At 46.6% G+C, this 27,172-nt stretch overlaps 1 protein-coding gene across 1 annotated transcript; it reads left to right on the forward strand.

The window, feature by feature from the left end:
• The first annotated feature begins 4 nt into the window (after window positions 1-4).
• LOC133359892 (zinc finger protein 664-like) lies at window positions 5-26,955 on the forward strand. The gene is made up of 2 exons (XM_061578452.1): window positions 5-4,541; window positions 24,439-26,955. The coding sequence occupies exon 2, from the start codon at window positions 24,455-24,457 to the stop codon at window positions 25,742-25,744; it is 1,290 nt and encodes a 429-aa protein (XP_061434436.1). The 5' UTR covers window positions 5-4,541; window positions 24,439-24,454; the 3' UTR covers window positions 25,745-26,955.
• The last annotated feature ends 217 nt before the right edge of the window (window positions 26,956-27,172 follow it).

Raw genomic sequence — 27,172 nt, forward strand, 5'->3', positions numbered from 1 at the left:
TGGCTCTGGTGGAGGATGTGGGCTAAGCAGAGTGGGCAAGCCTCATGGAGCAGAGATTAAACACTCGAGAAGCTCATTGTTGTATATATTCCTTTTCCAAAAACATATTAAGAGTGATATTGCCTATTTTTTATTTATTAGATTTTCTTATAAAAATGGATTCAGCGCGTTAAAAAATGCAGTGATGCATACCTGGGAACTCCTCCCTCGAAAAAAAGGCCAAAAGGAACCACACTTAGGGGAAATTAAGAGCATCTGTGTCCACAGGCCATGAGATGACTGCTGGAAGAAGGGGAAAGGGGTCGGGCCTTGATGTGATTTAGGGAATGACTTCAAAAAATTAGAACAGACAGACACGCACGTACACCGGACAAACGGTCACAATCAAATGGACAGTTCTTCCGTCGTCAAAGGAAACCGACCAATCACAGACCGAGGAGCGAAATGAAAGGAATTCCGGTCCTTTGTGAGAAGACGAGCCGAGGTGAAACATTTCGGAAATAACAAAGAAGCCGAACCATCCAAATCAGTCTTGCAACGGCAAGCTACGGGGTATGGTCCTCGATCATACATGGGTGTCGAGTCTTGCAGAGAGGGGCAATGTGTTGCTAAATATTGAGTTCGGCGCTGACAGACGGAGTATCGCTGAAAGTTTTATTCTACATTTATCCTTGTTTTTAGTCGCTTGCAGAGTCAAGGACTGCGATAAGTTGTATTGTACTAAGCTATAAGAGTTGTGAGAAGCTAAGAGGTGTAGAAATACATTTTATGAGTTTTGGAGAGTGAGGAGCAGCCGACGAGCAGCTCACAGCAGGATCCCTCCTGGGGCAAGGGTGGGGGGCACAAAGGATGCTCGCGCGAAGCAAGCTGCCAAGACGAGGAGCGACGGGGCCACAGGCATTCCAACTGTTAATCGATCTGGGCGCGCAGTTAATCCTTGGGCGTGCTTAATCGGAAGCCCCGAGCACACTCCAGCAAAGGTCGAGCTCAAGGATCAACAGTGTCTGGAGCCAAGGGGGTGACGCGCTGCCACCCAGCGGAGGAGCTGCGAGCGCTATCTTGCGACGGGACCATCGCGCACATCAACGCAGTAGGAGCCGGACCCATCATTTCTGCCAGCACGGGCACTGCCGCCAGCATGAGCAGCGTAGCGACTCAGCAACCACCCCAGCGGTGGAGAGAGACTGACGGCGCAGCCGAGAACGCCGTGTGTTCGAGACACACACGCTGGGAACCTGACGTATTTTCGGTACAAGGAACGCTGCACTACGAAGTTCACCTTTGACCTCAGCAGGACAGTTAGCAGGAATAGTATGTGGATAACTCAAACCATACTGCCCGCTATAATTATTGGACCTCGTGGTGACTGTGGTCCAACACACACATACAACGCGCATATCGGTATGAATAAGATTGTTCCAAGAAGTTTTGTTTCGAAAAGGGTTGCCATCCCCAGGTGGTGTGTTAACTATTCGCTAGTCGTGAAAAGCATTGTTCTGTCCTTTGAACCGCATGAATACGGTCGTTTAGAAGTATTTTGGTCATTATGAGAATAGGTTTTCCCCTTTTTCTAGCAACAAAACAGGGGTTAAGATGTTAAAACACCAAACTGAAACCTTTTACAAGGAATCATGTCATGCAAACAGAAAACACTCTCATAATATATGCATGAATACGGTCATTTAGAAGTATTTTAGTCATTAGTTTTCTTTTATCACGTAATATTACCAATGAACTCATTGATGACACACTAAACATTTATAAGCATCTATGTTACGAATCTACACACACGAATACTATTGTTTTGAGATATTTATTTTAATCACGGAATTTTGCCCGCGAATTCATTGATGTCCCATTAGTCAATTGATAAGCATCTGTTAGCCAAACACACACTCATAATCTTACCAATTAATTCATTGATGTCCACTTTTGCCATTGGGCACATGTTTTTTTCGCGCGGTTCCGTATGAATACTGTTATTTTTAAGGACTTATCCTATCGTGTATTGTCGCGCTACTATGAAGAGTTAGCCTATTGTTTTATTGCTCAGTCTAACAGAAGTGACCTGGCCATCACAAATGATACCTCAACGAAGTGGCCTATCATCACGTGGACACTTATATCAGCAGCCAAATACTCTCTAAACGCCTGGTGATGTTGATTCTAAATGTCGGGGGGGGAGGGGGGGGTGGAAACCGGAGGACCTGGGGATAAATCTACGCGAACCACGGGGAGAGAGACACGTGCAAATTCCAAATATACAGCAGGCCATGTCAGAGCTGGGATTGAACCCACGACCTCCTGTATACCAGACGAGGTAGTTAACATCTCGCCACCATGTCACCCAAAGGCGGAGAAGGCACCAAACCAAATTTTGAATCAACACCTTTTTGGGACCTTTGGCGATCTGGAGGTGTGGGCGACGCAACAGGCATGGATGGATAACGTGCAACGCACTTTAAACTTTGGTAAACACTCTAGAGCGGTGGTTATTAACCTTCACTGCACCCCGTTGGTTCTCAATGGTAAAAAAGTATGTTAATAAATATGCAGGGCTTGATGGAACAAAGTTGTTTACTTACGTGCCCGTGCTTAATTTGTGTTTTTGATTATTTACCGTCTAAAAATAAACCTGCCCATTTCTCGCACACCCCCAACAAAGGGAATCTCGCACCCTCAGGTGGTGCGTGCACTCCAGTTTAATAACCACTGCTCTCATGGGATTGGACAGGGGAATAGGTGAGTGGGTGAATGAGTGTTAAGTCTGTAGACAGTGTTGAGTCTATGGGTAGTGTTGAGTCTGTTTCGATGATTTACCCTTCTTAAAAAGATTCTGCCATGTCTCGCTACCCCCAGAAAAGGGCATCTCGCACCCAGGTGTGCACCGCAGGTTAAGAAGTAAAACCACTGGTCTAGACTCATTAGAACTTACACGATTATGGTAGCGTATGTGTATTCGACGAGTAACCGGTGGTGCACCTTGGGGAGGCTTCACATCACGCACTTCAGGGGAAGGGAAACAACAACAAATACTAAATAAGTTCTCAGAAGCTTGTGGCAGAGCCGGTTGAGATTGCAGCTTGTCCAGCGAAGCAAATTTGCTGCCACTTAATTTTTCTCGGACGACTCCGTTGGTAATTCACAAACGGCGCGGTCTCGCGGGCGGGAGGAATGCATTGTGGCCACGTTCGGTCGTGCTCGACCATCGATAGAATGTCCTACTCCACGCAAGACGCCCGTCCCCCCCTCACTTCACACTCAACGGGGAGACGGTCGAATCTCGACCTCCGCTTTTTAGTTTCACGCCCGCGCCGGTCTCACAGCCGGCGCCTTCCTCGGTTTGCTGCTTCGCGAGCGACTGGGTGAGAGGCCAGGATCTTCGCCGCAGGATTCCATCTTCACGCCCGGCCACAGCTCGCAGCCTGAGCTCCCGGCTTCTCGCAACAGGGGGAAGAGGCGCATGCACAAACGTCCGTGACATGTCGGGTTCCACCGAGTCACCCCTCTGCCCACCACCTTCACGAGCTCCATCTGACCCCGCCCTCCGTTTGTAACATTGCACGGTTCGTAAGTCGTGTACAGCGCCATATTTCAATGCCCGCATGGTCGGTGTTGTGAAACGTGTTACGGTTCAACGCAACAAAAAGGTTAATGCACTGTTAACACCTCGTAAATTAAGAGGAAACGTCGTACATTTGCATGTAATACTGAACTGTAACAAATACGATCAAGTCAATTGTTTTGGCTGTCTGTCTCTCTGTGTCCATGCCTGCCATGTAACGCTTTTTAACTGACAAACTATTGGGTTTACGTTTCAAGAAAGTACACAAATACAACAAACTAAGCCACCGGATGAACACTTGCTATTTGTTTTTGCCCTTGGTCCAATCTAAACTAAGAAAATCACACTTTATACAACATATGCTAATCATCACAACGTTGAGCCGCGTGCCAAAGCACCCATTTATAGAGTCACCTATCTAGCCAGCACAGGAGGTCATAAAGGTCATGTAAACTCATCAGCGTTGACTGATGTTCATCTTTGTTGGGCGTAAGTCACCACCACCATGTCTTGCCTCCCATTGATGAAGAAGCAAAGCCCACAGTAGCCTGGGGTTCACAGCTTCCCACACCTCACCGCCATGCCCCAATGCCCCCATCATTCTAAGAGCCACTCTCTGTTATTTTGTCCACCCCTCAAGTGCTTGGAGGCACAACCTGGCCACTGACGTCACTGACGTCGTGTCGTCAATCGCGCCTGTGTGCGTTACGTCATGTTACCACCGCCCGGGGGGAGGGGCCTGTGGACGCAATGAGTGACGTCACGGACTGGGTTGGGTGACGTCACGCACAGATACAGAGAATCCAGGCCTCCGTATCTCTGCGTGGTTGTGCGTCTTTTGTAGCGTTGTGAAGTTCAACATCGCCACTGGGGGAGAGACAAAGGCGGCCGGGCGTGATGTTGGCCACCCCCCCCCCCCCGTGTGCCGTTCTGGCCTTCGTAGGTGCTCGCTAACAGCACTTGCCCCAACAGTCTGGTAAGGCTACACGAGGGATATTCTTTGGTTATTTCGGTAGATACAAAATAAAGATTTAAACAATAAAAACACAAGCGGTCTTCTTTTCTCTCCGCCTGATGAAGACTGCTTGTGTTGCGATCGAAACGTCGGGGGTTTTTTGCTTTTATTTTTAGTTACATTTTTAGGGGCCGTCCATGAATGACGTCACGCGATTTTGGCCGATTTTTGACCCCCCCCCCCCGTCACACGGCGTCACAAAAAGTCAGACCCCCCTCAAATATGACGTCACAAAGCTTTGCCCCCCCCACAAACCATCTTTACATTTTGATAATAAAACATGCTTCAAATCGCTTTAAACTATTGCCATTGTAGTGCGTATTTAATGTGGCGCTGCACTCTGATGTTGTAGGAGAAAACATTAAAAAGGAGGCGTTGGGAAGCTGAAATTTAGCATAAAATTCACTTGAAAATATTCAACGTCTAACTAAAACTGCAGATGTTCAGAATATGATATAGAAATTCTCTTATTATAAATTATTAAAAATAATTATAACTATAAAAAAATACTTGAAACTTTGTGGTAGAACGAAGCAAAATGGAGAGTACAATTATAACAATCACACTAATTCCACAGAATGAAAAGCCCTGGTAGAATAATTTAAATCAAAATGTTTAATTACATTCATTAAAAAAAATTACAAAATTTATGCTTCTCCATTCTCCCATGCAGAAGCAAAATGCTCCTTCATGGAATAAATAAAAGGTGACCTTAGTAAATGTAAATAATCAAATAGTTAATAATGAAAATTAATCTAAATTAGTGTTTCGATTTAAAGCTTTCGTGACTGCAGGGATTCATCTTCTTGTTTCTTTCGGTAAAGTCACGTAGAAGGGAAGTAATAAAATAATAAAAATAAAACATAATAAAACAATTCTCACGACGTTTCGGCTACAACGCAAGCAGCCGTCTTCAGGTGAAGAATGAGACACTACCAAACTAGGAGCTTATATATAAGCTGCATTGGGGGTTGAAGAGCGCCTTAACAAAAAGAATGTGCATGTGAAGAGGGATTTAGCATATTCATGGAAAATGCGTAGGCGTTGGGCGGGGGGGTGTCAAAGTCATATTATGCCCATGCATTATGCAGGATCAGCAGCAACCAAGGGGGGTGCAGGGATTAGCAGTAACAAAGGAAAGGAATGTTAATGATATGTAGCTGCAGTTACTCAACAACCACGTAGAAAACTAAAGTATAAACTACATAAAAAACTAAAGTATAAACTGCATCGCACCATCAGTATACTTACTATACTCTATAATAAGCTGAGTTACTAACAGCAAGTAATACATTACAATTTTACCTCGTAAAAATTCTATAATACGCTTCCATCTAAACCTTATTCTCTTACATCACACGAGCATATACCGTACTATATACTGCCATAGATAAACCCAACATTAAATTATATACTGTATTGCTGTAAACCAACCTATATCTTATACATTCAATATCACACTATGTATTATTCTACACACCCTAATGTGTATCGAAATGGTTTATTACGTCCTTCCAATGATTGCTGAGCCAGAATCCATCTTCTCGGTTAAAGTTGTCTCTGTGTTTGTATATGTGGATCGCCTCATGAACGAATCTCTCATGATAGCCAGATGGCTTGCAGAGAACCTCTGTCTTGGAGAAGTCAATATCATGTGAGCCCACTGAGTTGTAACAGTGATCTGCCACGGCTGAGGTGTTAGTCCTACCGTGTTTCAGGTCAGCTTTATCATGGACAAAATAGAATACAACAACAAAATTCAAGAACTACTAAACGATGGCAGCTATACAAAAATAAAAAGAGACCCCACCAACAGCCTCGTCTCCAAAACCAACAACATCATTTCTGCTTCAACCGCATTAATTGATCAGACCAAACAGTTCTCGTTGAAACCTTCTGCAGCCAGACCACCAAGATTGTACGGTGTTGTATATGTTGGGTATGAAAATTTGTTATGTTGTATGCGTGCGTGGGTGAAATTATTATGTTGTATATGTGGGTTATGAATATTCAGTGGAAATAATAATAATTAAATGAAATTTGGCCAAATGTGTAATTACCCGGAAATATGTTAATTTATGTAATTACGCACATTTTAATTATGCCAATTCGAGAGGTAATCGTATTAATTATGCGAGTGGGTGTAATTATGATAATGCAAGTCGTTATGATAACCAGACCCCGGTTCACCCCGTTATCGCTTTAACGTTTACTGAGTATGTATTAGTGTGTTTATTAAGGTCACCAAGTTCAAATCTCAACGCAGAAACAGATCTTATGCATAGATTTCAGGAAAGAATCACACAACCACTTCTGTATTGATCAATTTATTACTAATTCAACTATAACTATGATATAGTATGCGAACTCTCAATCCCGGAACGTCAATACGGCATCAATACAGTATCATCAACGATTGTCTGATTTCACTTTGACAACGGCACATGGATCCCGCATAACGCGATGGTTCTTAGTGAGAGAGAGTCGTTAAAACATGCAAATATCATGCTAAGAAAACCTTAACGTTAATGAATGATTATACTCAATATTGTTCACGCAGTACCGCACTCCTTATTGATCATACGCAACCCTTATCACGTTGTTAACACCTTGGGTCACGGAACAGTTGAATATTCTGTAGAGGATGCGAGTACGTGCGGCGATTATGACTGAAGGATACTTGAAAGATTATACGGCGAAAAAAAAAAAACACAATCAAAACAGTTACTATTCTTAAAGGCACCAATCTCAACAGATACATCGGCAGGTTATCTGACAGCAGAACGGCTCGGAGTAAGGGCCTGCGACGGTGCTCCTTTTCCGAAGATCGTTATCTTATACCAAGTTTACTAATTGGGGACCAGATCACCTGATAAGGATCCGGTGGGCCACCACTCCCCACGTGAGCGTGGCTCGGCGGAAGGAGGTGCCAAGAATCAGTTCGTATTGATGGATCTGTTGGGAATTTATGCGATTAAGAGTACAGCCCACTAAATATTAAAGATAAAAATTAAGAATACTCTTATACGACGGATGGCCACCACTCGGTCTCGTTGTGATGCCTTCCCAGCCACGGATGACTTATGGGTTCGAGTGTTTGAGTGGTAAGAGTTGTCTTGAATAGTCAGTGTTCGGAGTCGATTCTTTATGTCAAACAGACGCCTGGTGGTCGTGTGGTGAGGGGGCGGTGCGCGTCATACGTATCAGGCGCTCCCCTGTCACCGTGGTGAATTGCTCGGATGGCTGTTGATACGCTGTCGCAGTTCGGAACCCGGTCGGTAGGTGGCGCCCACAACTCGCTCGTAGCGTGCAGCGCTGGATCGTCGCCAAGTCGCGACGCTCACCACCGGCGGCAGCGGAGATCTCCGGCGGCAGCAGAGATTGACGAGCTGAAGATGAGTCGAGCCGACCCGCTGGTCGCAGCTCGCTCCTGAGTCGACCCTCCCGGTCGAGCTCGCTCCTGGGTCGACCCGCTGGTCGCCCTCGCTCCTGAGTCGACTCTCTGGTCGCACTCCTGAGTGGACCCGCTCTGGTCGCACTCGTTCCTGAGTCGACCCTCCCGGTCGAGCTTCTGAGTGGACCCTCCCGTCGCACTCCTGCTGAGTCGACCCTCCCGGTCGAGCTTCTGAGTGGACCCTCCCGTCGCACTGGTTTCCAATGTTCAGGATCCGTTCCTTTATGCTGAAAAATCCCCCTGGATCCCGCCCACAAGGCGGGGCTTCCGATTTTTGCTGTGTCAGGATCTGTCCGTAGGCAGGTGTGTCCATGTGTGTGTCCGTATGTCCTTGTGTGCATCACTGACGGTATATTCCGTTGTCAACTCCCTCCATAAAACCCACGAGCAAACAACCAGATGTTACAAATTGTCTCGAAGTCGTCTCTCTGTCTGGGTGCAATTTATCTCTTGTCTGGCCTTCTTCATGAACCCAAAACACAGACGTTACAAATCGTCTCATAGGCGTCTTTGTTCGTGTTGCACAACCTGGGGGGAGGGGCAACACTCTCTCCGACCCGGCGCACAAAGAAATGGTTAAAAGTTTTAAGTTAACATTTGTCCCTTACTATTTCACAGTTATGATTCTGTATGTAACCTAAGGTCTGTCGTTTCCCATCGTGGTTCCCGACCCAAGTGTAGGTGTTTCCCCGAGCGTACACACACTCCTATCCCGCGCTGCGGGGATACAAAGACGGCCGGGATCTCCCTTTCTCTCCGACCCTGGGTTTAACATTGTTTTTTTTTTTATTATGTATTTATATTCGACCTGGTGGTGATTCATCCCGTTATCCTGGCTTTTCCATAAGTTTAACTTTTGTCTTTCATGCATATACTTATTACTATTAATTTATTTCCGATATCTTAGGTTAAGGGGTAAGTTTCTTGATCCTAGGAATTCGTATTCCTTGGTGCCTGGATGGTTATATAAGCGGAATATAGTTTACGGTGAATAGCGTTAACATTGATGTTATGTGCGATATTATGTATTGTGATGTCTTTAACTTAACTTGTTTGTCAGGGCTTTACTGACACGAAGTTGCATTCCCTAGCCCGCAGTCTTTGCCCCACCCTATCTCTGCTCGCCGTTGTTGTTGCCTGCCGTTAATTCAAGGCCTCATTAATTTCCGTCACCCCTGAGTAGGTGAGGGCGGTTGAACCTTGGAGTCAGTTCTGGTTTTTGTCTGCCTGCTTCTTCTTGTGTCCCCTGACCCCGGGAGTTATTATTCTACTTTATGGCCTGTCGAAGCCCCACTCGCTGTTGCTGGGCTGGTGTTGTTCCCGGCTTTTTGCTTACGTTTGCAGTTCGCCGTGCTCTTGATTTCCTTCCCTCTTCAACCTTATATTGACTATTCGCTCCTGTCTGGGTGCGATTCAATTTTGACTTAGGAAGGTTCTGATTGTCATATGCTTCGGGTCGAATTGTATAGAAAGTATTGAAGTATGGAAATAACATTTCATATTGACTTAATAATGGTGATGGTTCAGTAGGCGTAACTGTGACCTGGTTTAATTGGAGTGGGTGTGAATATCAAACTTTAGCCTACCCTGTTGTTAAATTCCGACTTTAACGTTACTTTAATAGCAATACAGAATAATTGAGCTTTTTGTCTTAACTAGGCGAATGCGAACTTCTGGTGACCCCGCAGCCTTGTTGTTCAGCTGGGTCTGCCTCCTTGAGAGATATACACCACTCTTATTCTCGTCTCACTGTGGTCATCCAACCTTCTGCTCTGGGAGTGTTATTCTTACTTTCAGGTCAAAGGCCCCCTCACATCCAGACGCGCAGGGTTGTTTACATCAGCTCCCCCCCTGTGCACGTGTTCTAACTAGCTCGGAATTCCTGAACACACAATCAGTGATGATTCCTGGCTTTCTGTGGTTGTGATTTAGACAAAGGCGCCTCTGTTTTCTTCCATTGCCTTTGAGTCGACACTGCCCTATTATTTGCCCATGTGCTGAGGTCATAGAATTCGTTTTGACTTCAGTAATATTAACATTCAGTATTGGATTAGCAAATGGGCAATGGTTCATTGATGTAGCTCGCAGCCTGGTCTCCAGTTTGAGCGAGCGCGAGGATCGATAATTTAGCCTACTCTGTTGTTGAATTTCGAATTTTGACGTTACTTTAAAACCATGCAGGATGATTGGGCTTTTGCCTTAACTATGTCTGGCTGACACTCCCACTGTCTCTGCCGCCTGCACGGGTGACATGTGCCCGTTCATCAGGCCTTATCTTCCCTTGAAGCAACGTTGTAAATTCTGCCATCCTAACCCTCCTCCGGTTCATTACTTAACAACACCTGGTGTTTTGCAGTTTGCTGCGCTTGGTGTGTTTCACTCATTAAAAAAAACAAGTAAAAAGATAATATATAAAAATCATCAAATATTATTAATCTCAATTATGGAAGAAGGGTTAGTATACAACATTCCGCCCTTTTAAAAATGACCAGTGGTCAAATGGCCACGGGTTATTTTTAAAAAAATGTATACCCTTCTTCCATCATGAACCATCGATTGTCCTCAAGTTTTGCTGCTATTCCTTACAACGCGCGCGTACGTGTCACAACTTAACATGGTTATTTTGAATTGAGCAAAGAAAATTAAACAAGCGTTAAACATCGATATTGCGTTACATCGGTTCTGATACATCATGACTCCGACGAATATTCATTTTTGTTTTTGTTAAATCCTGGGAAACGCTAGGTAGCGGTTTCGAACGCATTTATGCGTTACTTTCCTCATGTTGCCTCGTTCACCACTTATCACTTCGATAATTCGATCACGGTTTTCGGGGTTCGTTTTTGTAGTTTCTTCTCTCACTCTCTGTGTCGTGGGAGTGTGTGGTGAAAAATTGTGCTGCACATAACCAGAATTCGCGCACCCGACCCACTTTGACCCTTGGTTCGAGGCATTCGCTCTCTCTGCGATTACATGCACATTTGCCGAGTCCGTGTGTCGATTTAATTCTGTCCCTCGTAATGTTGCCCTCTTTGTTTTTACTAGTGTGTTGGATTTCAACACCATTCCCGATACGTCATGGACATTCGTCTCCATTTTAGCACTCCGATCCACATAATTTTTGGTTTCCCTTGGATATTTTCCATTCAAAGGCTCATGCCTGCGCTCCTCAGGGCGTGTCCCTGCTGTCTGTTTTTGTACTGTCCGATCACGCTTCAATGCAACCCTGTCCTTGTATTCGATCCGCGCGTCATTTACGGGAGTACTGTCCACGTTTTTGCCCGCCCTGTCACTTGCAGCCTGCCTGTATTTCACATTGAGCGCCGGGTTTAACACCTCGGCGGGTGTGGCGCGTATGGGCTGCCCGCTCTCAATCACTGTGGATGGTTCATCACGTATTTGGACCGTATTCTGTGTTATTCCTCTATTCCCTCCTGGTATAGCCGGTGGAGGAATTGGTCGGAATTGTATCGATTGTGTTTGACCTCCCATCCTGCGATTCTCGTGAATGTTCGCATCCATACCTCCGCGGTATGTGTAACACCTTCCCGCTAGGTGGTTATCTTCCCATCTCTGTGCGTAATTTGAACCTTGCGTGTGTCGTGGGATGGGGTGTTGATATGGTTCTGTTCTGAACCTCCCCCTCCTACGATTCTCCTGCACCCTTGGCCCAGTGTTTTTCCCATTTGGGTGCCAAATTTTTCCTGGATTGTTACTTCGCCATCCCTGTGGGTAATCTTGACCTTGCGCATGTCGGGGCATGGGGTGTTGGTATGGTTCTATTCTGAACCTCCCCCTCCTGCGATTCTCCTGAATGTTCGGCTTTGTGCCGCTCTCATTCTCGTGCCAACCTCTCTCTGGGTTATTTTGCCATGTGTGCGTGCGTTTCTGCTGCTCTCTGCATGGTGGGACTGCTCGGTGATTTTTATTCCTCTCTGAGAGGCTGGGTTCCTCATCCCTCTCCCTGTGTTCTGGATCCGAATTATGATTCTTAGCTCTGTATAACCATGCCATGTACGCCTTGCTCTCTATGCGGCGTAAGGATGCGGTTTCTGGATTCAAAACCATTCTCACCCTTTCTGTAATCTCTGGGCTCAAGGATTCAAAAAACATTATTTTGAACATTTTATCCCCTTCGTGGTATTGATTCACATCGCCTGCGTAATACGCTCTTTTAAATTGGACGAGGTAGTCACGTGGATCTTGGTCCATGCCCTGGGTCATCGATTTTACAGCATAAAACCCCTCAGTGAGTGTCGAATATTCTCCAAACTTCCGAATCACTGCCAGGCTCAATTGTTTAAAATCATTTCTAACCTTGTGTGGTAGTGACTTTACCCATGGAATAGATTCTTTATGTAAGGTCCGTTTCAACAAACTCGCTTTTTCATCCCGTCTCCTCAGCCCTCTAATCATTGCCTCCTCTTCCACTGTCGCGATATGTGTGTGGATATCCATAGTCTTATTGTGGGGGTCAAAATCGGGAATTCTGACTAGAGCCTTGTCCATCAACTTAAGGGTTTTACTGGTGAACAGGTATTCCGAAAGTTGATTGCTGACAGCGTCATCATCAAACAAGTTATCATCAGGCAATCTGTCACTTTGGTCTGTGCTGTGTCTCTTGTGTTTAAGTGGTGTGCATTTTCTGTGTGCGCGCCCAGGGCCGTGTCGCTCGTGTTGCCATTTCCCTTCAGTTTTTGCCTCTGCCCTTAGTGTACCATGTCCTGGCGATTTTACTTTAACTTTTGTGCGATCAATCCCTGGACTCTGTCCACGTACCCAAGAGAGTGATTTGATGTTACTTCCATATTTATTTTGTGGCTCAACGTCTGTGAGTTTCGCTGGTGTCGCGAGCTTTGACTTCTCCTCCCTCTCGAGGGCGTCTGCTGCTTCAATTTGTTGTTCTATTTGTTCTTCTATTGTAAGGACTCTTCCCTCTTGGTTTGGATCTAGGGCCTTCGTGGTTTCGGGCGGCTCAATTGAAAGTTCCTTTTGCGTTACTATCGGTTGAGTTGCCTTGGCTTCATCCGAGGGTAATACGCTCTTGCCCTTGGGTTCTCCTTCATCAGTTTGCAGTTCGTCGGTTTGGCCTCCAGGGGGCGGTATATACTCCATGAGGGGACGGTCTTTCGGTGATACTGACTCTAAGTCGGCTTCCTTTCGGACTTCTCTCAGTCTGTTAGTCATTAGCTGAGTGATTCGAATTCCTGCGGGGAGCTTGTCTTCGTTCCTGATTGTCGTTGATAGGTCGTCGAGCTCTTGTGTTATCACTTGGATTCCCGTGGAGTCTCTCATAACGTCTTCATCTTCTGAGTCCCTTTGTTTCTCCGGCATTGACTGTGCCCAAATTTGTCGGGATTCAAGGTTCACAATGGGTTTCAGGCGATTCAGTAGTTCGATCCCAAAAATCAGTTCTTTACCTGGGTATTGTACGACATATAGTGGATGGTTCATGTTGATTTTGTTGAACGTCAACTTCGTCATAACTTTGCCCAATGGTCGCATGTGGGTCCCTTCACATCCTGAGTAGGTAAGTTTACTTGGCATCATTTGTAGTGTTTCATTCTTCCTCTGGAGGGCAGTCTGGAGTTCGTCAAATAATTCTCTGGATATCATGGATATTTCTGCTCCAGTATCACAAAGGCCCTGGCTGGTCAGGGTGTCTTGCAGTATTACTTCCACGTGGACTCGTCCGACTGGTCCTACGGGAATCAATTCCCCCAGATGGTACCCTTTTCCCTCTGGTACCACTTCGGTGATTGCTTCGAGGCTTCTTGTCTTCTCTACGTTCACTTGGGCTACCTTTGTTCTGGGTGTGTCCTCCTCCTGTGTGGGTATAGTTGGTATTCTTCCCTTCGCTACTTGCATGGAAGTCTTCATACTCCCTAGGAGCTCTTTTTCCATCCTAATGTGGTGAGCATATCGATTCCTGTTAGCTAACGGTGGTCTATGCTCTATTGCTGGTGGAGGCGGCAGTAGGGGACGATATGGTGACTGGTTTGGTGGGTGTCGGCCTCCGCGGTGTAGGTATGGCCCGTCACTCTCTCCTCCTCCTCCATAATTCCAGCCTCCGCCCTCTTCTGCATTCCATGGTGGTGGCGGCTGTGGGTGCCATGTTCCTCTGGCCTCGTTCCTCCTCTCACGTGGAACGTTATTCAGCGTGTTGTGGACGGGTGTTGATTCTATTGGGTTAGGCGCCCTCTCCTGGGGGAATTCATGTCCACCCCGTGTGGCGCTAATATTATTCCTTGGAGATTCGCTTCCCTCCAGATCGAGGCATTCTTTATCTCTGGTGACGATGTGGGTTTTGGCTATGCCAGTGGTTTTCCGTCCGTTCACCCAGGCCGTGTGGGCCTTGCTTTCAATCTGGCGTAGGGAGGCAGTCTCGGGGTCCAACATCATTCCTACTATTCTCACTATTTCAGGTCTCAATGATTGGAAGAACATCACTTTTAAGACTGTCTTATCTCCCTGGGCATTGTCCACGTCCCCTGCGTAATATGCTTTCTTAAGGCGCAGGAGATAATCTCGTGGGTCTTCGTCTACACGCTGGGTCATCAACTTTGCCGCGTTCAATCCCTCGGATAGTGTGGAGTATTCCCCAAATCTCTTAACTACTGCTCGGCTCAATTGTTTAAAGTCACTCTTCACCCTATTTGGCAGGGAGGCTACCCATGGTCTGGCGGGTTCATGTAGGCTCCTTGATAATAGACATGCCTTTTCTGTTGATTTACCCAAACCCCGGATCTTAGCCTCCTGTTCTACTGTAGCTATGTGAGTGTGGATATCCCTGTTCTTGTTATGTGGATCGAAATAGGGAATTCTCACGAGTGCTTTGTCCATTAGTTTTAGTGTCTTACTGTTAAAAGTGTGTTGTTCGTCATCAGTGGTGTCGGTTCCTGAGGAGTGCTCCCTTGAGCTACCCTTGTCTCCACTATCACTGTTGTCATGTGTCCCGTGTCTGTGTCGTGATCTCCCTCTGTCCGAGGATTCGTATCTGTCCCGTTGCTTGTGTCTCTTGTTTTCCTTATGTGGGTCTTGTGATTCGTGCTTGTGGGTTGGTGTGCGTGATCTCCTTGAGCGGTGTCTATGTGGTGAGTGTTTTTGTCCTCGACCTTCATGCTGCCTACTACGTGAGTGGTGCCTGCTAGGTGAGGTGTTGAATTTATGTTTGTCTCGTGCTTCATGGTTATCGGGATTCCTGTCTCTGTGATTTTTGGTGCGGGTGGTTTTGCGTGGGTGATTTTTACATGTCATGCGTCCCTCTGGTGAGCTCTCTCTGGTACCCATGTCGTGTTGGTCATTGTCAGAGGAGTCAGTGTTAGATGAGCCGTCACCATCACGGTGGCTCTGCTTAACATAACTTTTGTAGTGCCTTTTGCACCTGTTACGTGGGTCAACTTGGCTCGGTGATTTCTGCTTATCCCATGGCTCATGCTTGTGTGATGTGCGTCTCTCTGGTGAGCTCCTGTTATCCGTGTCGTGTTGGTCATTGTCAGATGAGCCGTCACCATCACGATGACTCTGCTTAACATCACTTTTGTAGTGCCTTTTGCACCTGTTACGTGGGTCAATTTGGCTCGGTGATTTCTGCTTATCCCATGGCTCATGCTTGTGTGATGTGCGTCTCTCTGGTGAGCTCTTGTTACGTGTGTCGTGTTGGTCGTGTTTGTGCGAGGTGCGTTTCTCTGGTGAGCTGTCTCTGTCATCTGCATCATGTCGGTCATACTTGCGTAGCGTGCGTCTGCCTGGTGTTCTGTTTATGTCATGTTTCCCGTCTTGCACCAGCTCCGCCCTTTCCCGCTCTATCATTACAGTGTATCCTGATGACTTAGGGTTAATTATTTGTCTCTCTCTAACGTTGGGGTGGTCGGCCTCATGTTTTCCCGTTTGTATTATTATTTCCTCTTCTCTCTCCTCGATTTGCGAGGGTGTTACTTTATCAAAATTGCTTTGCATAGTAGCCACACTCATTGTGGGATCTGGCCCTGGGCTACGTCCCCGTGGCTCGGAGTGTGGTAAATTGTTACTCCCGTATGTGTCCTGTGTATCAACGTCTGGGTGTTTCACTGGTGCATTTAGTGCGGATTCTTTCTCTCTCACGAGGGCGTGCAGACGCTCTACCTGCACCATTAAGGACAGTTTCTCTTGTCTCTCCCTTTCAAATTTTTCCTCATTCCATAATCTTTCTCTGTCTGTCTGTGCGATGAGATACGAGTCTACCCTCGCTATTTCTGCAATTTTTACGTCACGTTTGGCTTTGCCACATTTCATCACGTCCTTAAGTAGTTTCCTTCTATGGGCCTTAACATCTTCTGTATGGCTCCCCTCCCATATATCTCTCTGCTCCGTCTGCTGGCTAGCAGTCCGTCCAGTACGTTTTAACACAAATTCCCGATATTGTTTTTCCATAGATTCCATCTCCTCCTCAGAGGTCCACTCTGTATCAGTGTTATGCGTTGGTGTGTCAAACTCAGAATGTTGTGGATCCTGTGCCATCTCTATTATGTAGTGTGGTTAATAGACTTAAGAGTGTATCTTAATTCTAACATCTCATGTGCGTCGTGAGTTACTCTAGAATTCCCTTTCAGAGCACATATAAACAATTGTATCACAGGATGCGTCAGTTTAACTCGAGCAAATAATCTCAGCCCAGCTGTCTTTGTTATACTCTGCTACTCTGGTATTTCCCTTCAGAGCGCGTTTTGTTTGTATACCCCCGTTTACAATCACAAGGCAACGTTAGTTCACAACACTTTGATTAACACATCAGTGATTCGTTCCTGAATTCATGCATAAACTGTCTGCGAGAGATCCCGGAAGACGAGCCCCCATTATGTTGTATATGTTGGGTATGAAAATTTGTTATGTTGTATGCGTGCGTGGGTGAAATTATTATGTTGTATATGTGGGTTATGAATATTCAGTGGAAATAATAATAATTAAATGAAATTTGGCCAAATGTGTAATTACCCGGAAATATGTTAATTTATGTAATTACGCACATTTTAATTATGCCAATTCGAGAGGTAATCGTATTAATTATGCGAGTGGGTGTAATTATGATAATGCAAGTCGTTATGATAACCAGACCCCGGTTCACCCCGTTATCGCTTTAACGTTTACTGAGTATGTATTAGTGTGTTTATTAAGGTCACCAAGTTCAAATCTCAACGCAGAAGCAGATCTTATGCATAGATTTCAGGAAAGAATCACACAACCACTTCTGTATTGATCAATTTATTACTAATTCAACCTATAACTATGATATAGTATGCGAACTCTCAATCCCGGAACGTCAATACGGCATCAATACAGTATCATCAACGATTGTCTGATTTCACTTTGACAACGGCACATGGATCCCGCATAACGCGATGGTTGTTAGTGAGAGAGAGTCGTTAAAACATGCAAATACTATGCTAAGAAAACCTTAACGTTAATGAATGATTATACTCAATATTGTTCACGCAGTACCGCACTCCTTATTGATCATACGCAACCCTTATCACGTTGTTAACACCTTGGGTCACGGAACAGTTGAATATTCTGTAGAGGATGCGAGTACGTGCGGCGATTATGACTGAAGGATACTTGAAAGATTATACGGCGATAAAAAAAAAACACAATCAAAACAGTTACTATTCTTAAAGGCACCAATCCTCAACAGATACATCGGCAGGTTATCTGACAGCAGAACGGCTCGGAGTAAGGGCCTGCGACGGTGCTCCTTTTCCGAAGATCGTTATCTTATACCAAGTTTACTAATTGGGGACCAGATCACCTGATAAGGATCCGGTGGGCCACCACTCCCCACGTGAGCGTGGCTCGGCGGAAGGAGGTGCCAAGAATCAGTTCGTATTGATGGATCTGTTGGGAATTTATGCGATTAAGAGTACAGCCCACTAAATATTAAAGATAAAAATTAAGAATACTCTTATACGACGGATGGCCACCACTCGGTCTCGTTGTGATGCCTTCCCAGCCACGGATGACTTATGGGTTCGAGTGTTTGAGTGGTAAGAGTTGTCTTGAATAGTCAGTGTTCGGAGTCGATTCTTTATGTCAAACAGACGCCTGGTGGTCGTGTGGTGAGGGGGCGGTGCGCGTCATACGTATCAGGCGCTCCCCTGTCACCGTGGTGAATTGCTCGGATGGCTGTTGATACGCTGTCGCAGTTCGGAACCCGGTCGGTAGGTGGCGCCCACAACTCGCTCGTAGCGTGCAGCGCTGGATCGTCGCCAAGTCGCGACGCTCACCACCGGCGGCAGCGGAGATCTCCGGCGGCAGCAGAGATTGACGAGCTGAAGATGAGTCGAGCCGACCCGCTGGTCGCAGCTCGCTCCTGAGTCGACCCTCCCGGTCGAGCTCGCTCCTGGGTCGACCCGCTGGTCGCCCTCGCTCCTGAGTCGACTCTCTGGTCGCACTCCTGAGTGGACCCGCTCTGGTCGCACTCGTTCCTGAGTCGACCCTCCCGGTCGAGCTTCTGAGTGGACCCTCCCGTCGCACTCCTGCTGAGTCGACCCTCCCGGTCGAGCTTCTGAGTGGACCCTCCCGTCGCACTGGTTTCCAATGTTCAGGATCCGTTCCTTTATGCTGAAAAATCCCCCTGGATCCCGCCCACAAGGCGGGGCTTCCGATTTTTGCTGTGTCAGGATCTGTCCGTAGGCAGGTGTGTCCATGTGTGTGTCCGTATGTCCTTGTGTGCATCACTGACGGTATATTCCGTTGTCAACTCCCTCCATAAAACCCACGAGCAAACAACCAGATGTTACAAATTGTCTCGAAGTCGTCTCTCTGTCTGGGTGCAATTTATCTCTTGTCTGGCCTTCTTCATGAACCCAAAACACAGACGTTACAAATCGTCTCATAGGCGTCTTTGTTCGTGTTGCACAACCTGGGGGAGGGGCAACACTCTCTCCGACCCGGCGCACAAAGAAATGGTTAAAAGTTTTAAGTTAACATTTGTCCCTTACTATTTCACAGTTATGATTCTGTATGTAACCTAAGGTCTGTCGTTTCCCATCGTGGTTCCCGACCCAAGTGTAGGTGTTTCCCCGAGCGTACACACACTCCTATCCCGCGCTGCGGGGATACAAAGACGGCCGGGATCTCCCTTTCTCTCCGACCCTGGGTTTAACATTGTTTTTTTTTTTATTATGTATTTATATTCGACCTGGTGGTGATTCATCCCGTTATCCTGGCTTTTCCATAAGTTTACTTTTGTCTTTCATGCATATACTTATTACTATTAATTTATTTCCGATATCTTAGGTTAAGGGGTAAGTTTCTTGATCCTAGGAATTCGTATTCCTTGGTGCCTGGATGGTTATATAAGCGGAATATAGTTTACGGTGAATAGCGTTAACATTGATGTTATGTGCGATATTATGTATTGTGATGTCTTTAACTTAACTTGTTTGTCAGGGCTTTACTGACACGAAGTTGCATTCCCTAGCCCGCAGTCTTTGCCCCACCCTATCTCTGCTCGCCGTTGTTGTTGCCTGCCGTTAATTCAAGGCCTCATTAATTTCCGTCACCCCTGAGTAGGTGAGGGCGGTTGAACCTTGGAGTCAGTTCTGGTTTTTGTCTGCCTGCTTCTTCTTGTGTCCCCTGACCCCGGGAGTTATTATTCTACTTTATGGCCTGTCGAAGCCCCACTCGCTGTTGCTGGGCTGGTGTTGTTCCCGGCTTTTTGCTTACGTTTGCAGTTCGCCGTGCTCTTGATTTCCTTCCCTCTTCAACCTTATATTGACTATTCGCTCCTGTCTGGGTGCGATTCAATTTTGACTTAGGAAGGTTCTGATTGTCATATGCTTCGGGTCGAATTGTATAGAAAGTATTGAAGTATGGAAATAACATTTCATATTGACTTAATAATGGTGATGGTTCAGTAGGCGTAACTTGTGACCTGGTTTAATTGGAGTGGGTGTGAATATCAAACTTTAGCCTACCCTGTTGTTAAATTCCGACTTTAACGTTACTTTAATAGCAATACAGAATAATTGAGCTTTTTGTCTTAACTAGGCGAATGCGAACTTCTGGTGACCCCGCAGCCTTGTTGTTCAGCTGGGTCTGCCTCCTTGAGAGATATACACCACTCTTAATTCTCGTCTCACTGTGGTCATCCAACCTTCTGCTCTGGGAGTGTTATTCTTACTTTCAGGTCAAAGGCCCCCTCACATCCAGACGCGCAGGGTTGTTTACATCAGCTCCCCCCCTGTGCACGTGTTCTAACTAGCTCGGAATTCCTGAACACACAATCAGTGATGATTCCTGGCTTTCTGTGGTTGTGATTTAGACAAAGGCGCCTCTGTTTTCTTCCATTGCCTTTGAGTCGACACTGCCCTATTATTTGCCCATGTGCTGAGGTCATAGAATTCGTTTTGACTTCAGTAATATTAACATTCAGTATTGGATTAGCAAATGGGCAATGGTTCATTGATGTAGCTCGCAGCCTGGTCTCCAGTTTGAGCGAGCGCGAGGATCGATAATTTAGCCTACTCTGTTGTTGAATTTCGAATTTTGACGTTACTTTAAAACCATGCAGGATGATTGGGCTTTTGCCTTAACTATGTCTGGCTGACACTCCCACTGTCTCTGCCGCCTGCACGGGTGACATGTGCCCGTTCATCAGGCCTTATCTTCCCTTGAAGCAACGTTGTAAATTCTGCCATCCTAACCCTCCTCCGGTTCATTACTTAACAACACCTGGTGTTTTGCAGTTTGCTGCGCTTGGTGTGTTTCACTCATTAAAAAAAAACAAGTAAAAAGATAATATATAAAAATCATCAAATATTATTAATCTCAATTATGGAAGAAGGGTTAGTATACAACAACGGCTTGCCAAAGATACATAAAGAAGATACACCTCTTCGTCCCATTGTCTCTACTATCAACTCCCCCACTTACAAACTGGCTCGTTTTTTGTCCGAAATCCTACGGCCTTTCACTGGAAAAACCACCTCTGCAGTACTAAACTCTACTGACCTGGTATCGACAATCAAGGGGATTGCCCTGTCCCCAGACGACCTGCTTGTCAGTTTTGATGTGGTTTCCTTGTTCACCAAGGTACCTGTGCCTGACACCATCGCAATCATTGAAGACTTGGTTCATCAAGGACTGAATGCTGGGGTACCCCCCCTGGTGAGACACTGCTTAACCAATACATACTTCACCTGGAATGGAACCTTCTACAAGCAAATTGAGGGCACCCCAATGGGCTCCCCCCTATCTCCGGTTGTAGCCAACATCTTCATGGAGAAATTTGAGACGGACGCCATCCAGACTGCCACTCTACGCCCGACCTTATGGAAGAGGTACGTAGACGACACTTTTGTCATCTGGCCACATGGCCGGCCTGCTCTAGACCAATTTCTCGACCACATCAATTCCATACACCCAGCCATCAGATTCACCATGGAAGTCGAAAATGATGGCAAGCTACCCTTTTTGGATGTCCTAATCAAAAGGAGACTTGATGGTTCAATGAGCCACTCTGTCTACAGGAAAGCCACCCACACGGATGCTTATCTAAAACCGGATTCCCACCACCATCCATCTCAGAAGAATTCCCTCATCAAGACTCTATATCATAGAGCCCAATGCATCTCCGACCATGAACACATTTCCAGTGAACTCAAACACGTACGCCAAGCTCTTAAGGCAAATGGTTACTCCGACTATACAATCCGCAAAGCCATCACTCCAACCATCAAGAAGGATCCTGTTGAGGAGCCTTTCAAGACCATCACCTTACCCTACATTGCTGGGGTCACAAAAAAGATCTCCAAAATCCTGATTAAACACAAGATCCAGGTCCGATTCAACACAGTACATAAAATCCGTGATCTGGTACCGTCTGTAAAAGATGTGGTTCCAGACATACAGTACCCTGGCGTCTACAAACTAAGTTTCCTCTGTGGTAGCAGTTACATTGGGGAAACCAAACGACATGTCTCGGACCGCATCCGTGAACATAAAGCTGACCTGAAACACGGTAGGACTAACACCTCAGCCGTGGCAGATCACTGTTACAACTCAGTGGGCTCACATGATATTGACTTCTCCAAGACAGAGGTTCTCTGCAAGCCATCTGGCTATCATGAGAGATTCGTTCATGAGGCGATCCACATATACAAACACAGAGACAACTTTAACCGAGAAGATGGATTCTGGCTCAGCAATCATTGGAAGGACGTAATAAACCATTTCGATACACATTAGGGTGTGTAGAATAATACATAGTGTGATATTAAATGTATAAGATATAGGTTGGTTTACAGCAATACAGTATATAATTTAATGTTGGGTTTATCTATGGCAGTATATAGTACGGTATATGCTCGTGTGATGTAAGAGAATAAGGTTTAGATGGAAGCGTATTATAGAATTTTTACGAGGTAAAATTGTAATGTATTACTTGCTGTTAGTAACTCAGCTTATTATAGAGTATAGTAAGTATACTGATGGTGCGATGCAGTTTATACTTTAGTTTTTTATGTAGTTTATACTTTAGTTTTCTACGTGGTTGTTGAGTAACTGCAGCTACATATCATTAACATTCCTTTCCTTTGTTACTGCTAATCCCTGCACCCCCCTTGGTTGCTGCTGATCCTGTATAATGCATGGGCATAATATGACTTTGACACCCCCCCGCCCAACGCCTACGCATTTTCCATGAATATGCTAAATCCCTCTTCACATGCACATTCTTTTTGTTAAGGCGCTCTTCAACCCCCAATGCAGCTTATATATAAGCTCCTAGTTTGGTAGTGTCTCATTCTTCACCTGAAGACGGCTGCTTGCGTTGTAGCCGAAACGTCGTGAGAATTGTTTTATTATGTTTTATTTTTATTATTTTATTACTTCCCTTCTACGTGACTTTACCGAAAGAAACAAGAAGATAAATTAGTGTTGTTATAATAATTATATTTATATTTATTTAAAGTTGTGCATTTTGACGTAACATCACATTTCTAAAACCTCCCCCCCCCCCCTCGTCACACATCACCACAAATGTCTGACCCCCCTCCCCCCCTTAGGTGTGTGACGTCATTTATGGACGGCCCCTTATTTTCTATCTACGTGACTACCGAAAGAACCAAAGAATGTGAATTCCTGCGGTCTCGAAAGTTTTAAGTCAAATTCTATACCAGGGATCTTTTTAATTTTCGGGTCTGCATCTCTGTCCTCCTGCCAGCAGTGAGCCCTCGACACTTCACGTGACGGCCTCAAAGTGCACCTAGCCTGCCACAGGCGCCGTGGTGACGTCACCGCCACTTTGTGGCGAATGGCGGTTTTTGTTGTTGTGTCTGCGCCGGTTTGCAACTTGCAGGCCGGCCATGCCCACGATCCATTGTGGGTTTAACCTGCAGGCTGAGTCGCAGTGTGAGGAGCTCACAAAGATCTGGACAGGGTCCCTATCATCGGCGAGCTCCTCCAAGGCTGCTTTGACTGGGTCATGTAGCCCGCATGCCCAGCCACCGCACGCCCAAGCAGCTTCTCTTTGGCGGCCGGATAGAGGGGGGCTAAACGGGTGCGGTACGGGCTGGGGATAAGATGGCGTTGATGCGGTACAGGAGGATGTGGAGCTGAGTGGACTTGCCGATGCCTGGTACCAGAGGTGTCAAGATCGGCCTCTGTGGAGGAGGAGGCTCGTGAAGGACGCTGCTACTGGGCAGTTGGAGGCAGTCGCCCTCCAGCAACAACGTAGGGTAGAGGAGCGACGCTCACAACAACGAGCAGAGCGCCGTGCGACTAAAACGCAGCAAGTTTGCACAGTAGGGGGCACAGGTGGTGCATCTGCTCATCATCTCAGTCAGAATCAGAATCTTTATTGTGACTGCAGGAGAAGGAATCCAATGAGCTATTAAGCTCTTTTCTACATATGTCCAGTATGAGCATGGAGAGTCAGCGATTTTCAACGGCAAACACGATACACACAAACACACGATATGAGTTTAAGTCCGATTTATCAAGATTGGGCAAGGCAGCAAAAATAACAACAGAACAGTTGCTAACCGCGCTAATCGGAGGTGCTGGGAAAGGACAACACATCAAAAAGCAGCAGTTCTAAAGAAATTAGTTTGTCAATTTTTATGATGATTTAAAAGTGCATCGTCGCTGCCAGTGGCTTCCTCATACCGGAGAGGAAGAGTGTTCCAGACATCCGCCACAAGCAGCAGCAGCAGCATCTGAAAGTGCCACGCGACGCAGCGGCGACCACTGTCTGTGTTCGACGGTTAGCAACTGGTGTTCGTGGTTTCTAGCTTGTTTGCGATATTCATAATAATGAATTAATATTGGTCGCGAAAGCCTACGTGTTAAACTTGTTTACGATACTTCACAGGGGCAGGGCGGGGGAGATTAATTTTCCTTCGTGTGCCTCACTCTTTGCCGCAGTGCCAGGACAGGAACGATGAACGAGGGAGGAGAGATGAAGATCTACTGCCCGATTTGCAACTGGGTGGTGATCAGCCTGTCCGCCCTGGAGGACCACATGAAGCAACACAGGCGCCGGACCGAGTCCGTGCTGTACCAGTGCCCCCACTGCCCGTACAGCACGGACAAAGCGGCCACTTTGATCGGCCACCAGAGGAGCCACGCTGACGATAAGCCCTACAAGTGCTGGGTGTGCGATGAAGTTTTCGCGAATTCGGGAGACTTCTGCTCCCATCAGAGCGTGCATATGAAGCGGGCGCGACGCGGGAAGGCGTTCTCCCCACCGCCAGGAGACGTCTCACCGGACAGGAGGATCCGCGCAGACGAGAGGCCCTACTGCTGCAACGTCTGCGGGGAGGACTTCACTCAGTCGCACCACCTCCTCAACCACCAGAGGATCCACACAAGCAAGAAGCCGTACGCATGCACCGTGTGCGGCAAGACGTTCACTCACTCGGCCGTCCTCGTCGCCCACAAGCGGATCCACACGGGCAAAAAGCCGTACAGGTGCGCCACATGTGGCAAGGCATTCAAGCAGTCGGGGACGCTCTTCAACCACGAGAAGACCCACGCGGAAGAGAAGCCCTATGGGTGCGCGGCGTGCGGGAAGCGATTCGTCCAGTCGAGGGGCCTCGTCATACACGCGAGGACCCATACAGGCGAGAGGCCGTACAGGTGCTCCACGTGCGGCAAGTCCTTCGCCCAGTCGGGCACCCTGCGCATCCACAAGCGCACCCACACGGGCGAGAGGCCGTACGCGTGCGACGTGTGCGGCAGCTCGTTCACGCACTTGGGCACCCTCCACGTGCACAAGAGGACGCACGCGGGCGGGAGGCCCTTCGCGTGCCCCAAACGCGGGAAGGCCTCCTCCGGGTCGGGGAGCCTCCAGGCGCGCCGCCACACCCGCGAGAGGACCGGGCTCCACGAGGGTGCGACTGCCACTGGGCAGGTCGTGGCAAGCCTCGGGGGCGAGGGTCCCGCGACGACCCCCTCGGCGATCCCCTCAGCGACCCCCTCGGTATCGCTAACATCAGAACACGGAGAGACTCTCAGCTTCGAGACGTGGCCGGGGGTTAAGGTGGAATGCGACGGTGAAGATCCTTCCGCCTCCCTGTCGATCGTGAAGCGGGAGCACGATGGGATCGCCAGCGTCGAGACTTGGCCAGGGGTGAAGGTAGAACTGGGGGGGGAGGATTCTTCAGTTCCCTTCTCGATCGTGAAGCAGGAACGGGAAGAAATCCCCGGCTGTGAGACGCGGCTGGGGTGAAGGTGGCACACGGGAGGCCGAGTCTCTGTTTTGGGAACGGATGTTGAGGTCTATGTGGGAAGTTTTGTTTCGAAAAGGGTTGCCATCCCAAGGTGGTGTGTTAACTATTAGCTAGTCATGAAAAGCATTGTTCTCTCCCTTGAACCGCATGAATAGAGACAGCTTTCTTTCAAGCCTAGTCTCAAACGGTGTCTCTGGTGTGGACCAATCTGTTTTTGCATTCTGACCACTATTAGCTAGTCGTGTGGTTAATGCAGGCACGATTCCTTGTAAAAGGTTTAAGTTTGGTGTTTTAACATCTGAACACCTGTTTTGTTGCCAGAAAAAGGGGAAAACCTATTCTCATATTTTGGTACTGGCAACGGAGGTCCCATAATCATATTTATTTAATTGCATAATCTTGCCAATTAATTGGTTGATGCCCCCTTTTTGCCATTGGGCACATGTTTATTTAGCACGTTTCCATATGAATATTGTCACTTTTAAGGACTTTCCTATCGTTGTGTATTGTTGCTTTACTATGAAGAGTTAGCCTATTGTTCTATTGCTCAGTCTAACAATGTAACCATTGAGGGTAAATTGGACGGATTGATGAGTAGGACATCTTCAGGAGTACTGTTGTGGCAATTCCGATCATAAGTGTGTTCGCATATTAGAGTGTTTTTAGATGTTCAAGTTACTTAACACAGCAGAGTCTGAGTGGTTCCTTCCTAAGTTCATGCATATTAATTTTAATTATATGAACTGTATCCTGCAGCGAGCTCTGAGTCCCAAGACTGGAAATAATTACACTAAAACATAATCAGTAAAAGTTGAAGCGAGAATCATGGCATTATCACGATTGGTAATACACCCATAGACAACGAAGCCTAGCCTAATTTACATAATTACAAACATTTGCATAATTTCTTAAATTTGCATAATTTCTTGAAATGGCATTTATTATTTATATGTTTCTTTTTCAAAATAATATATACAACATAACCGAGAGAGATAAATGTTGAGAAAATGCCGCGCGATACATCGGCCGTTCGAAATGGCGCAAGCGCGTCTGCACGACTGTTAAGGTACACAACGTGGAGGCAATATCTTTTCCTCTGAACAGATACACGTGAAGTGAAAACTACGTAGACTCTTTGTTTTACTTTACCAGGTAAGGCCCACCACTGAGCCATGTAGCTCTTTTTCGCAAGCGACCTGACCATCACAAATTATACTCCATAAATGACGTCTATCGATTTTGGACGATTCTTACCCCCCCCCCCCTTCGTCACACGGCGTCACAAAAAGTCAGACCCCCCCTCTCACATATGACGTCACAAATTGCCTCCCCCCCCCCCAAAATCCTAAAATAAAACATGCTTCAAATCGCGTTAAACTATTGTCATTGTAGTGCATATTTAATGTTGCGCTGCACTCTGATGATGT

Source organism: Lethenteron reissneri, chromosome 66, assembly GCF_015708825.2.
Source record: "Lethenteron reissneri isolate LAM-NWPU_2019-01 chromosome 66, ASM1570882v1, whole genome shotgun sequence".
NCBI classification, from domain to species: domain Eukaryota; kingdom Metazoa; phylum Chordata; class Hyperoartia; order Petromyzontiformes; family Petromyzontidae; genus Lethenteron; species Lethenteron reissneri.